Raw genomic sequence first — 16539 nt, 5'->3', positions numbered from 1 at the left:
GAAGATGTCGGACCAGATTTTTGAAGTCATAGTGAAGTAGTATTTTCAATTTTAGTGGGATCCCCTATCACACCCACCATCAAATTACCTTTTCCTACAGTTACCTTGAAAAGTGGCCATTGCTGCACTGATTACAGAACGCAATGAATCACTTTTCCGCTCTAGTGCGGGAAAAATTTTTTCTGCACTCCAGATTTGCAACATGGCAACGCAAAATACTTAGTAGGTTATATGGAGCAACAGTGCAGCAAAATCAAAATGAAGTTGGTAACAGTAACTGGGCTGCTATAGTGAGCAGAGGTGCAACGAAGCACAACGAGCACCTTATTAAGTAGATATTATAACCAAGGACAACGAGGACTTTAGGATTTTAGGATTAAGGTTTTTATCAATAATAAAATTACACAGAAAAACATTTGATGGATTTCAGGCAATTTTACCCATAATTACCCAATTTTCATATTCAATGGTAACTGTAGGAAAAATTTAATGTGAAATACGTGCGCAAAGTTCCTCTGCTGCACTCAACAAACCATTCCGCCCTCGCCTACGGCTCGGGCATAAACGTTTCTTTCGGTGCAGCAAACTGTTACTTTGCGCACTAGTTGCACAAATAACTATTGAGTATGAGATATTAAGCGGTTCTCAAACTTTTCACCCACTCTGTATGTAACATTTTTCAACCAGTGTAAATGAAAGGACATGGGTTCCATGCTGTTTTATTGTAATTCATAAGAAAAGCATTATCACAATAAAATTAGTACAGTAATCGAACATCATTGTTTGGATTATTCTAAACACTTTGGAGGTAAAACCAATGCGATATCTCTCACAATAACTGAATAACAAGCGATATAAAAATTCTGTCAATAATGACCGCCATCTTGTATTTTTCAATGATGTCAAAAATTTTCGTTGTTTCCATCATCACGATCCTTATTATGCTAGACCTAACGAATAAATTGAGACATCTTCCACGGCTGTTACTCAAAAATGACCACGGAATGACATTTGCGCCCGGACTATGTATTTTTTATGCAGAATTGGAGTCAAAGTTTACTACATAATTACGCTAATTACCATAATATGGTTCAGCGAGGAGATATACTATATCTCCTACCCTAGATTCTCTTCAATAGTGAGGTCCTCGTTATAATGGCAATGGCGAAAGATAGGAGAGCAGGGTTGTCGATTCTCTGCAATTATAACGTGGACATCACTATAGATATTTGAAACATCCCCTGCAAGGATTTATGTCTGACATTTTGCTGCTCTTTTGTAGGCACTGCTGTCTGATAGATCGATAATAAAGACTGGCGTGGCAGTTAACAGTGATGCGAGCAGACTGTTGCGAGACTACGGCGTACGTTGCAATGGAGTGCTGGACTTGAGGCACATGGCCCAGGCTGTCGGATCGGTGTCTGCGGGCCTCGGAAAGATGTCCAATCTCTATTTGAGTGAGTATTTTATGCCGCATCCACTTATTTACCCAATGAAGGCCAATGTCGACCAGCGCTAGTGTGTAAATTGGTGGTTTGCTAGCGCTGGCCTTCAATGGCCTTCATTTGTCTTCATTCGGTAAACAGACTGGGCCAAAATGTAGATACGGCATCAATCATTATTGCTTTTCTTGAATATAATCACTATAGTGAGGTCCACGTTATAATGGCAGTATTCGATTAACATTGGTGTCAATCCTTTTCTATCATTCACAAAGCAGATAGTGCTGTCCTCTTCTAGGTCTGCAAAGTTGCCAGATCGTTTTTTAACAATATAAAAATATTATTACTTAATAAAATATTCCATCTCAATAATGAAAATTTATTATTTAATCATTGAAAATATATTTTCTTGAATGTAATAGAATTGGCTTACTTGACTTAATTCCTGTAACTCCAGTTGGAGCATAGGGCATCCACGAATAGCCGCCATCCCTCTCTATTATCTGCCATCCTTCTCACCTCCCGCCATGTCTTTCCCACCTTGCCAAGCTCTTTCTCCACTATTCGCCTCCATGAAATCCTTGGCCTTCCTTTTTTTCTTCTCCCCTGAGGATTCCACTGCAAAGCATCCTTTTCTATTGCTCCATCTCTTTTCTTCAAAGTATGGCCTATCCACCTCCATTTCCTCTTCCTGATCTCAATGTCTCTGGGCATCTGTCCTGTATTGTGCCAGAGCTCTTCATTTTAAATCATATCTGGCCACCACACGCACTCAATCTTTCGCAGACACCGATTGATGAAGACTTGGAGTCTTTTACGGATTTCAGCTGTTACCTTCCATGTCTCGCAACCGTAGAGGAGGACAGACTTCACATTTGAATTGAAAATTCGTAGCTTCGTCTGTTTCGAGATTTTATTGTTCCTCCATACTGTATACAGCTGTGAAAAGACCCCATTTGCTTTTCTAATGCGAGTTTTGACATCATCCTCGGCACCTCTCTCAGGATTTACCATGCTGCCTAAATAAACAAATGAGTCCACCCTCTCTATTCTCCTCCCATGTATTTCAAAACTTTCCCCTCCATGAACATTGACCACCATCTCCTTCGTTTTTGTCTCATTAATCTTCAGGCCTACATTTTTAGCAACCTCACTCAGTGCCAGCAGCTTTTCTCTCATGTCACTGTGTCTTTGTGCCAGAAGACAAAGGTCATCTGCAAAATCCAAGTCTTCAAGTCTGTTTTGCATCCCCCATTGAATACCTCTTTTCCTTCTGTTCAGTGATGTTTTCATAACCATGTCTAGCACAGTAACAAAGAGGATAGGTGACAGAATGCAGCCCTGCTTTACACCAGATGTTACATCAATTGGGTTTGATAACACACCATCATGAATTATTTGACATTTGTAACCATCATATAAGCCCTTAATTAGATTCAAGATATTTGGTGGAATGCCATATATTTCCAAAATCCTCCACATGCATTCTCTGTCAATGGAATCAAAAGCTTTCTCAAAGTCGCTAAACGCTAAATATAGGGGGTTCTGCCATTCTGCACTCTGTTCAATGATGATTCTCAGAGTGTTAATGAGATCAATGCAGCTACGGTTTTCTCTAAATCCAGCCTGTTCTTTTCTCAGTTGTAGTTCAATTGAAGGTTTTATTCTACCAAGGATTATTCTGGCCAGCACCTTGCTCACAATAGACAGCAGGGTAATGCCTCTCCAGTTGTCACATTTTGTGATGTCCCCCTTTTTTGGAATTTTCACAATTATACCTTTTTCCACTGCTCGGGTATTACTTCCTCTACCCAAATCATCTTCAAAAGGGGTTCCAAAATCTCTGCTGTCAGTTCTGGGTCTAGTTTGAACACTTCTGGTGGGAGATTGTCAATTCCAGCTGCTTTTCCAGCTTTCAATGTCCTAATTGCTTCAATGATCTGATTCCTTGTTGGAGGATCTACACTTATCTCAAGAGCTATATTTTCATTTTGAGCAAAACCCTGCTCCGCACCTGCATTTCCTCTGTTTAATACTTCTTCAAAGTGCTCCTCCCATCTTTTCATTTGTTCCACTTGTGATGAAAGTAACATACCTTGCTTATCTTTAATGGGTCTCTTCTTGCGAAAGCCATTCTTTCCCAGCATAAATAATAATATCGTGTGACCTGGCTGGCTCAGGTCTGGGGTCAGAGTTTTCAGGTCGCAACTGATCAATTTCAGGGCCTCTGACATGACCTAACGACAGCTTTTTAGGCAGCCGGGACCGACGGCTTAACGTGTCCATCCGAAACACGGGAGTGGCCCGAGAAAAATATCTTGCCCAGGCTGGGATTCGAACCCGGGCCTTTGGATTACAAAGCCAGCATCTAATCCACTCGACTACGGCCACTCCTTCCTTGGTGTTCCACTGAACCCTTCTGCAAGGCAGCAGTTTTTAGAGAAAATTTGGAAAACGAAGAGTTTGTCAAGGAAGACAGATATGAAAGAAAGTTTGTGCGTGACTCTTTGGATGGTGGGTAAAACGCGGTGCGCCCCCCCCCCCACCATCCGACAAGTCACGCACATAGCACATAGGAGAGGGCGGCTCAAAAGCAAAGTCAATGGAAAAACAGCCGCCCTAGGATGAAAGGTCTCCGGAGCAAAAGGAAGAGAAGAAGGGATTTGGGAAGAAGGGCTCCGGAGTGGGTGTCTACAGTTGCATGAAGCAACTGGGCGATGGGTTCCCCGACGCCGTTGAATGTAATAGAATTGATCATTTTAAAACAAGAATGAACAGTTAATATTACATCAGATATACCGATATCAGCTATCCTTTATGGAAGGCAGTGGCATGGCAGATAATTGGCGACGCTTTTCTTCTATCTTTCTCCAATGTTATAAAGTGAGCCTCACTGTAGAGCACTTTCATTTTTGAAAAACAAAAGTTCAAAGTACTCTTTTTTGAAAATAATTAACAACAGCCTCTCCTATCGTGCAATTTAGAACAATGAAATTGAAAAACAAATCATAAAATAGAATATTAATCTAGAGAATCCAGAGTAATTTTGTCCTGTCTAAGCTCAATGGAATCCAGTTTAAACTGGCACTATGCAAACGGCACTTAAAAATTTAAAGAGCAGCTCGTCAATGATTTGATATTTGAAATAACTTGGAAGTTTGAATAACTAAATCATTTAAAAACAATTATAAAACGACATTAAAAAAAATATTTTATTATATTCATACATTGAATCATAATCAAATTGCCCTCTGTGGGTTGGAGGAGCTTTGAGTCGACATTGTACTCAAGAATGTGTTGAAAATCAGAATTAACCCACAGTATCCATGCTTGTCGTGGGAGGCAACTAAAATGGACCTCAAGGCAACTCCAGAAGTTGCCTTGCCTTCAAACCCACGGGATCTGCCCCATCAAGGCAGCTTCGGAGGGGCAAAAAGAAAAACCGAGAGACCAGAGATGGGTGAAACTCCAGGCACAAATGTGGGTCAAGAGGCTGAGACGAGGGTGGCCGGGCGCCCTAGAGGCAGTTTGGCGTGCACTCTCTCAGCAGAAGGACCTACAAAAAGGCCAGGAGTGGAACTCACGTAGTTCACGAGTTTTTTGGGTGGAGAGGCCAAAACTCACCACTGCTCAAAGAAGGGCGGCCATTTAGGCAAAACTTCTTGGGAGAGATGAGGCTTTTGACCCTACGAAGTTTCGGAAGGGCGAAAAGAAAAAACCCAAGAGACCAGTGATGAATGAAAAACCAGGCACAAATGTGGATCAAGAAGCTGAGTCATGGGTGGCCAGGCGCCCTAGAGGCAATTTGGCCGCCTCTTCCTCGGCGGAAGGACCTACAAAGAAGGCCAGGAGTAGAACTCACACGTTGGTCACGAGGACTAATCAGTCTGAAGAGACTGCCAAGCATATCACACTGGATTGCAACAAGCAACCGTGTGATGAATGGGATGTTAGTATAGGGAAAAACTCCATCCTGGTTCTTGAAAAGAACACAGGTATTTTTGTCTAACATACTACTTGGGAACACAATAAGCTTCGGTTGACGTGTGGAGTTCCTTGAACCTTTGGATCCTTGGATACGTCCCTTTAAAAACAATAATCAAATTACAGAAATGAAAAATCATAGCTCACAACTACATCTAAATTAAACATGATTTACCATCTGAGTCATTTTAAAAAATTCTTGTTGTAATCGAACTGTGACACACTATTAAGAAACAAATAAAATTGTATTTTTTATTTGTTGGTAGATAAAGAACTGGATAAAGATCGGAGCATCGCGTGCAGCAACTGGGAAGCCGGCTGTCTCTCAGAGAGGCAAATCCAATATGCCGCAGATGACGCCTTAGTGTCCGTCCAGTTGTTCCAATATTTCAACAATCTAATGGTAAGTGTTGATTTCATTAACTATTAACAAGTTACTGTGTCACAAGTCTACAAAGGATGGGCTTACTTCTAGTCACTGGAGCTTTCAGGAGCAGCCCGTCAGCAACTCTTGAAGTTGCTCTTGGCTTACTGCCATTGAACATTTATATTATGGCAGAAGCACGGAAATCAGCCTATCGACTGAAAGTTGCAGGCCAATGGAGAGAAGGCCTGTCTGGAACAGGCCACTGCACAATCACCAAAGCTGTTGCTCACAGCCTGTGCTTGAAATGACGTCAGATGTCATGAGCACGGAATTGGTTTTTACTAAACCTTTCTCTGTTAAATTCTGCTCTAGAGAGGAGTGGAAGTCTGAGGAAGGACCCTATCCCAAAAGAGGCAGCCTTGTCTGGTATACAGATGGTTCTCTCATTGAAGGGAAATCTGGCTACGGGGTGTACAGTTATTCACCTAGGACACAAGTTTATGCAAGTCTGGGACAACACTGTACCATCTTTCTGGCAGAGATTTGGGGCATCATGGCTTGTGCCAACATAGGCTTTGCCAGGTGCTATTGCAATAAGCATATAGTAATCCTGTCAGATTGTCAGGCAGCTCTCAAGGCTCTTGACTCCAATGAAATCAAGTCCAAATTGGTGTGCGAGTGCCACAAAACACTAAGCAGGCTTGCAACTCTGTGCATCTTGGTAGAGTACCTGGCCATGTAAGCATAGGAGGTAATGAGCGTGCAGATGAGCTTGCTAAGCGGGGTTCTAGTATGCCATTCTTTGGCCCAGAGCCAGGCTATGGCATAAGTAAAACAACTGCCTTCCACACAATAAGTAAATGGTCAAGGGACTTACACGTCGAGCAATGGCAGGGTCATCCTGGTCAAGCACTTGGCAAAAGGCTGCTAGCAGACGCAAGCCCTCGCTTCACCAGCTGGCTGGTGAGTCTGGGTAGAGGTCAGGTCAAGCAGGTGATTGCCCTGATAACTGGACATGGCCACTTCAGGAAACATCTCCACACAATTGGACTCAGAAATGAAAGCCAGATGTGTAGGCTTTGTAATCAGTCTGAAGAGACTGCTAAGAATAAAGAATATCATACTGGATTGCGAGTCTTGGAGCTAGAAGAAGTGCTCTGTTTGGCTGCAAGCAACCAGGTGAGGAGTGGGATGTTGGTATAGGGAAAAAAACTCCAGGACCTTGTAAAGGACACGGGAGTTGGTTTGCCTAACTAACATACTTTGGGACACACAATAAGCTTCGGTTGACATGTGAGGTTCTTTGAACCTTTGGATCTTTGAATCCGTCCCTTCAAAAACATAAACATAAGTTACTGTGTTGTAAATCCATTCTTCATTAGTCAAGCAATAAACGCTTATTTTATTGTTGAAAGTTGAATCACATGTATATTTATGCCTTCAAATTCGTTAACAACTCTTTTTTTCACAGTTGAAACGAGATTTACCCTGGTACAAGCGATTGTTCTGGAGCTACAAAAAAGTGTGGGCTCGGGTTGAATGGTACTGGCGATCCTACATTGATCTTCTGTTCCCTGGCGATCAAATTCTAAGAATTCCTCAGCCATTCTTTTTTATGAATCGATAATCAAGAAATTCATTGGCCATAAAACAACATTAAAAAAAGTAAGCAATAGGCTTTGTCGATAATAAGTAAAATATCACAAAGGTAGACTATACAAACGATCAAATTTACACAACATACACATTGAAATAATCCAGGTACTCATTAACAGTATAGAGCTTCAGACTTGAGCCATTTATCAACAGCAATACAAAACGTTTTCAATGGTAACTGCTTAACATTTTATCTGGTAGTAAATTAAACATGCGAATTTGTAGGTACTTATGACTTTTCAGAGTTTTAGTCAATCTAACTGTAGGTCTACAGTAGTTATATCATCCCTATGTCTAGTGTAATGTGAATGTACAGAATATTTTTATTAAAATAAGACAAATTTTTCTTGGTGGAGATTAAATTATATAATATATATATATATATATATATATATATATATATATATATATATATATATATATATATATATAAAACTGCAGTCTGCTCGGTTGAGGAAGGAGATTCAGTCTCCGAAAATTTCCCCATTTCTAATGTAAGTTTGTAAGTGTTTTCAACACTAGAAAATTTGAATTGAAATTAAATTTATTATTTTTATTGAAAATTTATTATATATATTTTATAGCTGTGAAATTTCTTATATATGATGAAATTTATTTCAATTTAATTGGACAGTTGGTGTAGAGTTGATAGTTATGGTACTATTGCTGTCTGTTAAGACCAGGACTGGAAGCCGCTCCAAGCACCCAAATAAAAGCCAATTCTTTCGTCTTGACATCTATGGAGGGGGCTGTGGGAGCGAGAGTGACAAGGACTTTGACTTTGAAGCATTGGTCAAAGTTCTTGTTGTGCTCAGAGCCATGGGTGGGGATGGGTAGGGAAGTATTATTTTCAAAGGAAGCCCTGTGATTGTTGATCCGGAGGTTTAGGGCAGTGGCAATCCATCAATCCAGTAATTGCATCTCCAAAAATTGCATCTACCTCCTTTCCTGCAACTTCTGTCCTGCCTTCTACATAGGTGAAACCACCACTGCCCTAAACCTCCGGATCAACAATCACAGGGCTTCCTTAAAAAATAATACTTCCCTACCCTTCCCCACCCATGGCTCTGAGCACAACTAGAGCTTTGACCAATGCTTCAAAGTCAAAGTCCTTGCCACTCTCCCTCCCACAGCCCCTTCCATAGATGTCAAGACGAAAGAATTGGCTTTTATATATATATATATATATATATATATATATATATATATATATTACATTAGAGTGTTTCGCGGATGGATATATTATATGTGAAAGAATTAACCGGGTACATCCATTTGTTTTGACTTACTTGAGTCTGACGTTTCGTCGCCATCGCAGACGACATCTTCTGAGGGTGTCACTCTCCACCTGTGGATTTCGACGCCACCCTCAGAAGATGTCATCTGCGATGGGGACGAAACGTCAGACTCAAGTAAGTCAAAACAAACGGATGTACCCGGTTAATTCTTTTACACACACACACACACACACACACACACACACACACACACATATATATATATAAACTTTTTCATTTATTGATCCTCTTCAAACTTCAAAGAATTTTATTTTTGGCTCGCCGCTTCTTTAAAATTTCTGCATCTTCTATCAATCTTATCTTTATTTTATTTTTTAGCTTATCTTCTAATTAATACTTGAGAATTAAAACCTTAATTTCCTTTTTAATTTTTCCTACAACTCTCTTAATATAAACTCAACTCTAGCTTACGCACAGGCACTATGTTGCCAATGTAAGCTTTGCAGTAGCCTAACTTATTATTAATTCATAAACCTAGCATATTGTTTCAAGTCCTATATATTATTAAGTCAAATTGATTTCAGGGTTTGTTCATTTCATATAATTTAGTGAAATTAAGTTTAGAATTAATACCTAATATAGGCCTATAATTTTTAAATACATATTTTGGTTGTATTTTTGGAGGAAATAAATTTGATTTGATTTGGTGAGCAAAATACCCATTTTATTCCCATTATTTCAAAATAGTACTTCAATATGAATCAAGGCTCTTTCACCTCGCTGTTATTGTACTGTTGTTGTTATTATTAGTTTATTTACAGTACCGTACGGTATTCAGTTTTGAAACCGAGCAGTTTTGGCTAAGAAAACAGTTTTCCTACCTCATGCGTGTGAGAACAAAACCATACAATAAAAAATGTATGGTTGATTTGATGGTACTGTCCACCGCTCGTAACATGGCTTCTGAGGTCTGAGGCGTAGGGGGGAAATGAACAAGTGGCGCCATGTTGTTGACGACTCGGTAGTGTGACTACAAACCGTGCTCACTAATAAAGCTATTCACCATTTTCAGCTTTCAGTTTTGTTTCCGCAGCTGACCGGAGTAAACGTCGAAATTTTGTGTTATTTTTTTCATTAAGTTAGTAGCCGTTCTAAAATAGTTATTAAAATAGTTATAGCGATTTATCAAATTAGTTTTAAAATAATATTGTAGTGATTTTGTGGAATAGCCTCCGTAGAACTAGCATTTTTACAATGTCACAGACTGGGGAAACTTCTAATTGTCACGACATGGATGTACATTTTAAATTATTTTTACTAAAATATATGTTGGATAAACAATATTGAAAACCAATTGTGAGTAACTTAACCATTATCCCCGTTATATTGTCATAAAATCCACCCTTTTTAGTACATCTTATAATAAGTCTAAGCGAAGTAATATTCAGAAAAAACAATTATTTTTTTAGTTTCATCAAAAAAGTTGAATTCTGAGTTGAAAGTTGAACTTGAATCTTAAACTCTATTATTTTATGTAACGACTAAAAACGTTAGGATGTAATTTAGATCGCTGGTTGAATTACAAATTTGGTGGGATGGAAATTGCTCAATTACATTTTTGGTGAAGGCAAATAGACCACAGCGTTTGTGTACTCGCTACCTGGCTCTCCAGTGCCATGTCACGCCTAAAACTATAGTGAGGTCCACGTTATAATGACAGTGAATAAAGATAGAAGAATAGCGATGCCGATTCTCTGCATTAATTAATCATATGTCTACACTGTCCAAAACATAAACATAATTGGCATCGTTGTGGACCTAGGAAAGGATAGTACCATCGGCTTTGTCGAATGATAGACAAGGATAGCAAAACCAAAGTTGATCATATACTGTCATTATAAGGTGGACCTCACTATAGATCGACTGCATTCCTTCCAGAGGCCAAGTTACGAGCGGTGGACAGTAGTTGAAACGCAGCCTGTAGCCTACTATGAAACAAAAATTGAAGATCGTACAAACTGTGTGCTACATAAAATTTAATCTTCTATTATTCTATGTTTATGTGTCTCTTCATATGAATTCATACTACTACTTAGATAGAAATGAAATGAAATTGAGTGAACATCTTGTTAACGAGACAGAAATAAAGTTGAATTCAATTTCAAATGAACCGTTCCAACAGCCTAAAGATGCGCTTACACCAAAGCTATTAGGTAACAAAATGTTAATAACCTAATCCTTATAGATTCTATTAGATTGAATGGAACTTGATAAAAACATGTTCATCATGTGTATGATAATTTATGTTCAATCTAATAGAATCTATAAGGATTGAGCTATTAACATTTTGCTAAAAACTTTGGTGTAAACGCAGCTTAGTAACAAGTGACTATAAGGAACATTCCAATAAATGTGAAATATAGAGTTATTAATCTTTTATAAAGATGAAATTAATAATCAATTCTAATACAGTTCATGTATAGTAATTTATGCTTTTCATCTTCAAAATTTACTAAAAATCAAATCCAAGATTGAACTCAATTTGAAACACTGATTCATGGAAATCCTAAAGCCAGTGGAGAAAGCCAAACTATTTCAAATTTCCCGGTCTCAATACATGGCAAACTACTTTGTTCCAATTCATATAGCTGTTCTAAAATATATTTTCATCACAGATAATTTAATTTTCAAGCTTTTTTAATAAGAATAGTCGTTTTTATTTTTCAAATGAAAAGATGTTTTGTCACGTCTGCTCTGATAAGATTGAAGGTTACGTTAGTGACAGTGAACCTTAACCTTGTTTAGATTATAATTAGCTGCAATATTTGTAGAGCTTTGATAGAATAACTTCAATTAAAATTAATTTTTCAGAATTTTAAAAATGTTTCCTGCTTCAAAAATTGTTGTAAACTGTTCAAAATTGGGCTTTACCAACAAGTTGTTTGCTCAAACTATCTTATCGTCCAGATTCAGTTCATGTGCCGGTAAGTATTTTACAATACTTCTTTATCAAAATGATTGAGCTACATAATAGTTTTTCTTAAAATTTTACCATCTTCCAAAACAGTTTTGGAAGTTACTGTTCAATATATTACGGGTTCCGAGTTAGTTGCGTGATAAGTTAACCTTACCAAAGGCAGCTGAAATCTTTCTTCTTCTTTTTTGTTTTTCTTTTCTTCAGACCAATTCAATAATTGATAGATGACTAATTCAATATAACTATATATTTCATTATTACTATATTCACATACAATAATTAATAAATGACTTATCTATAATATAATAAAGAAAGAATTGGCTTATACATGTACGGATTAGGAAATTTACCAATGACGCACCATCACGTCTGAACTACTGAACTGTTTAACTTGAAATTTTGCATACCTACAGATCTTAATTCACCGAGGATGATTATTGGCCTATTTTAAATTCTTCAGGATTTCAGTAGGTCAAGTTTTTAATTAGACCCTTTCGGAGCACTAGTTACCTGTTAGTTTACTATAAATTTATTTACAAACAAAATTTATACAATAGTCTCTTCAACTCATCTTCTAGCCATCCTTTTTACTACGTTACTTACTTACTTGATACTTGTTGTTATCCCACTGGAAACGCTACTGCGTCGTGGTCGTCGCTCTGCAGAAACTCCTCTACAGAGTAATAAGGTCTGGTTAGCAGGTAGGTCTTCAGTGCCCTCTTGAACCTGTCATCCCTCTCTATGGTTCTAATGTTCGCTGGAACCCTATTGAATATGGCGGAGCTGAGGAATTTGGGACCATTTCTGGCTAAAGTAGATGTCACCTGCTCCACATGAATCAATCCTGCTTGTCGAGTGTTGTATGGATGGACTGCCTCATTTCTAATAAACAATTCTGGCTTCCTCTTCACCATCATGGCCGACTCCAAGATGAATGTTGATGGCTGAGTCAAAATATTTAATTGACGAAAAAGTGGCTTTCAATGCGCTAAGTATGGTGCTCCACAAATTGTACGTACAATACGCTTTTGTAACAGAAAAATTCTTTTTGCCAATGTGCTTCCTCCCCACATTGTTATACCATAACTCATTATGCTACTAAAACATCCGTAGTATACCTTCATCAAAATATCATTTTCTACAATAGGTAAGAGTCTACGAATCAAGTAACATATTAATGTCAATTTTACAGACACATTTTCAATGTGCTGATTCCATCGAAGGTTACTACTCAAAGTGATCCCAAGATATTTTGTGGATTCATTTACTGCAATACTATAGCCGTCCAGTTTAAGCAGTGGTGAGTGGTCAGGTTTTTTCCGATTGTAGAACTTGATTAAATTTGTTTTGCCTCTGTTTAGTATCAACTGTTTATTGGTGCACCATCCCTGCATTTGTTGCAAACCTCTTTGCGTTCTGTTTCTTAGCTGTTCATGATTTTGACTCTGTATAAGGTGGCTTACATCATCAGCAAACATCCATATTCCTCCCTCCGTAATCGATTCAGGCAAATCTTTCACATAGAGAAGAAAAAGAATCGGCCTCAGATTCGTACCTTGAGGGACTCCTGTATTTGAAACTTCCAGAATTTTGGAATAATAGTGCTTGGTCAAGCCATCCACACCAGTATGCCTCACACAAACCGTCTGTCTTCTGTTTGAAAGATAAGTTGCAATCCATTTCAATGCCATACCCCCAATGCCCAGAGTCAGCAGCTTCCTTATCAATTTCTTGTGTGGGATAAGGTCAAAAGCTTTAGTCATATCGTAGAATATGCACATTGATTCTCCCTTTGCATTCAAATTCTCATATATGTTGATCAACAGTTCGAATATTGCATCTGCTGTTGACCGACCCTTTCTGAATCCAAACTGTTGAGAAGTGAAGATGTTTTTTCTTTCAATAAAAATAGAAAGTCTTTTGAGAAATATGATTTCAAAAATTTTTGAAAATACACTTTGAACTGCAACAGGTCTGTAGTTTCTGACATTTTTTGTTTCACTGTTCTTAGGAATTGGTACTACTTTTTATATCTTAATCTGCTTTGGAAATGTGTCAGTCTCGAAGGATTTATTTATCATAGTTAATAAATGGCCAAAATTCATAACTTAGAAGCGTTTTTTATTCAGAAAGTTTCAAGGAGCAATACTAAAATAGACAGAAGTAAAAACTGTACATTAAAACTAATATTTTTAAATATCAGTTCATTATTTAATAAAATTGACATACTAGAATAACTTCTGTGTGAGCAGTCACCCCAAATAGTGTGCCTTGCTGAAACCTGGCTGGATAAGCATAAAAGTAAATATTTGAAAATAAGTGGATTTACAAAAACAACGGAATATATTAGAGAGGATAGAATTGGCGGTGGAGTAGCGATTTTTGGTGTAAGCAAACATTCTACTTTTAAGATACACCCAATAAATAAAATCCAAGATATATCAGTTGATGGAGTATTAGAGGTGTGCGGTGCCATAGTGAATTGCAAGAAAAGAACTTTTCTGATTTTAAATGTCTACAGACCATTAAATGCAAATACATATTTGGAGTTCTTGGAGAGACTCGATGAGTTGATAAGTATGATGAGGGACAGTTACGGATTCCCAATTGTTCTATGTGGTGATTTAAATGTGGATAACTATATCGAATGCTGGCAAAGGGAATATTTATGTGATGTATTAAATTCTTATGGATTACATATAGCTGCTAAATACACTACTAGAGAAAGGAGTCAACTTGACTATTTCATCACAGATCTTCAAGCATATAAATACAAAACAAATACATTACCACCACTATTATCAGACCACAGTATACTTGTATTTAACATAATGATGGAATTGGATAACGACGTGAAGAGAAGAGTTGAAAGAAGGAAATTAAACCCTTCAAATCTTGAATCATTCCAGCGCATGATGGGGCTCCAGACCTGGCCTATGAACAATGACTGCATGAATGATGAATATCTCTTTGAAGACTTTTATAAAACTTTTCTACATGTTTTTAACAATTGTTTTCCTAAAACTAACTTTTACATTAAAGACAAGTCTCAGGTCAAGTGGAATACAAATGAAATAAAAAACTCAAAAGACAACTTGAAAGAGCTGTATTGTAGAAGCAGAAATACAACAAACAATCAAAATGAAATCAAGTTGGAATACAATAGAGCTAAAACAATGCATGATAAACTGATTAAATTAGCAAAGAAAGAGTATTTTAAATCAAGAATAGAAAATTCAAAAAACATAAATAAGGAAGCTTGTAGCATAAATAAGGAAGCTACATTTACAGTTGTACAATCTAACAAATTGTTATTTTCCAGCTCCGTCATTTGAGTTCATATTGACCGAGAAGAAAGGCGAGAAGTGCAACGTGGGCCTGATCACCCTCAACCGCCCGAAAGCGTTGAATGCCCTGTGCGACAAACTCGTGTCGGAACTGAGTCAAGCAGTCGAACATTTCGATAACGATGACTCCGTTGGAGCTCTCGTCATCACAGGAAGTGAAAAGGCGTTTGCTGCAGGTGAATTTTAATTTTTTTTTTCTTCAAAAAAAAAAACATTGTAAAAGCGTTTGACAATCCCAAGATTACCAAGGTGATTTATGACCTTGTCATAAATTAAATTTAAACTTTGAAGCCCGTCCATTAAGTTCTAAAATGCATATTCTGAGTATTCAATTCATTTGAATTGTGAGATCCAGCTTGCGCTGGATATACAGTATATCGTCATAGAAAAATTGTCCATAAAAATTTCACATATTCAAGATGGTATGTCAAATAGGTGGACGAAACTTGTCCACCCAAAGAGTAGAGAGGGAGGCTAAGCAGTTTATCTTGCAGTGCCTCTACTTTTGTTATAAAACCTTTTCGTTTCAATGTCCAGTTATTTAAAGGTTTTTTTAAGCAGCTCTCACCAGCGGGCAGAGAGTTATCTTTTTGCTGGTGATGCCTAGAAATATTATAATTAGTTCAGTTTTTCTTCTTCATGTATATGCATGTATGTGTAACTGTATTAGGTACATTTTATTTTTATTTTTGCACATGTATGTATGTGTATGACAGTATGAGTAAATTGTTTTTCTTTTTGGAAATAAATGAATTTGAATATTTTTTGAATGCTTTTTCCAATTCACAAATTATTCACGAGTGTATTGAGCAGTACTAAAGTTGTGAAGCATATTCTGAGTAGTACTAGTTCTGAAAAAATTGTGTAAAAAGCATATTCTGAGTAGTAGTTCTGAAAAATAGTCTAAAAAGCATATTATTCTGAGTAGTAGTTCTGAAAAAATAGTCTAAAAAGCATATTATTCTGAGTAGTAGCTATGACAAAATAGTCAAATCTTTTTTAAAATTGAATTTTGAGTCCAATGCAACTGGTTATTTGTTTTGTTTATTCAGGTGCTGACATCAAAGAAATGCAGAGCCAGACATTCTCAAGTAACGTGAAGAAAGGTCTTTTGAAAGATTTCGAAAAGATAAGAGGATGCAGGAAACCTATCATTGCCGCTGTCAATGGTTTTGCTGTAAGTGCATTAGTAAATATTTTCAAGTGTATAGTGTGTAGAAAAACTTAATTCAATTTTTAAAATTGTTTTCAATTCTATTTATATTTCTTAAGACGCCACCTGAGAGAATTTCGCAGGCATTAAAACACGTACGTATTTATAGAATAGAATGACTTTTTTATTTGTTGACGTAGCGAAGTTTGCTCATTAATGTCTACTCTACCACTTAACCACGTCGTTAGCAAAAAATACAAATACATTACAAAATATACAGTAAATATATGTAAGAAGCTGGCTGCTCTACATTCACGCTTCTTCTTTCTAATCATATGAACCATATGACTTGTTAATAATTTACTAATGTTGTTT

General features: G+C 37.3%; 2 protein-coding genes across 2 annotated transcripts; both read left to right on the top strand.

Moving 5' to 3' along the window:
- Positions 1 to 1264: 1264 nt before the first annotated feature.
- Positions 1265 to 7779, top strand: LOC120355926 (exonuclease 3'-5' domain-containing protein 2-like). Its single transcript, XM_039444683.1, has 3 exons — positions 1265 to 1457; positions 5693 to 5829; positions 7265 to 7779. The coding sequence occupies exons 1-3, from the start codon at positions 1397 to 1399 to the stop codon at positions 7418 to 7420; spliced, it is 354 nt and encodes a 117-aa protein (XP_039300617.1). The 5' UTR covers positions 1265 to 1396; the 3' UTR covers positions 7421 to 7779.
- A 3660-nt stretch (positions 7780 to 11439) lies between these two features.
- Positions 11440 to 16254, top strand: LOC111060505 (enoyl-CoA hydratase, mitochondrial-like). The gene is made up of 3 exons (XM_039444681.1): positions 11440 to 11671; positions 14987 to 15187; positions 16064 to 16254. The coding sequence occupies exons 1-3, from the start codon at positions 11569 to 11571 to the stop codon at positions 16237 to 16239; spliced, it is 480 nt and encodes a 159-aa protein (XP_039300615.1). The 5' UTR covers positions 11440 to 11568; the 3' UTR covers positions 16240 to 16254.
- The last annotated feature ends 285 nt before the right edge of the window (positions 16255 to 16539 follow it).

Source organism: Nilaparvata lugens, unplaced genomic scaffold, assembly GCF_014356525.2.
Source record: "Nilaparvata lugens isolate BPH unplaced genomic scaffold, ASM1435652v1 scaffold5260, whole genome shotgun sequence".
NCBI classification, from domain to species: domain Eukaryota; kingdom Metazoa; phylum Arthropoda; class Insecta; order Hemiptera; family Delphacidae; genus Nilaparvata; species Nilaparvata lugens.
Note: the sequence above shows the minus strand (reverse complement) of the source record. Positions and strands in the feature narration are given on the sequence as shown.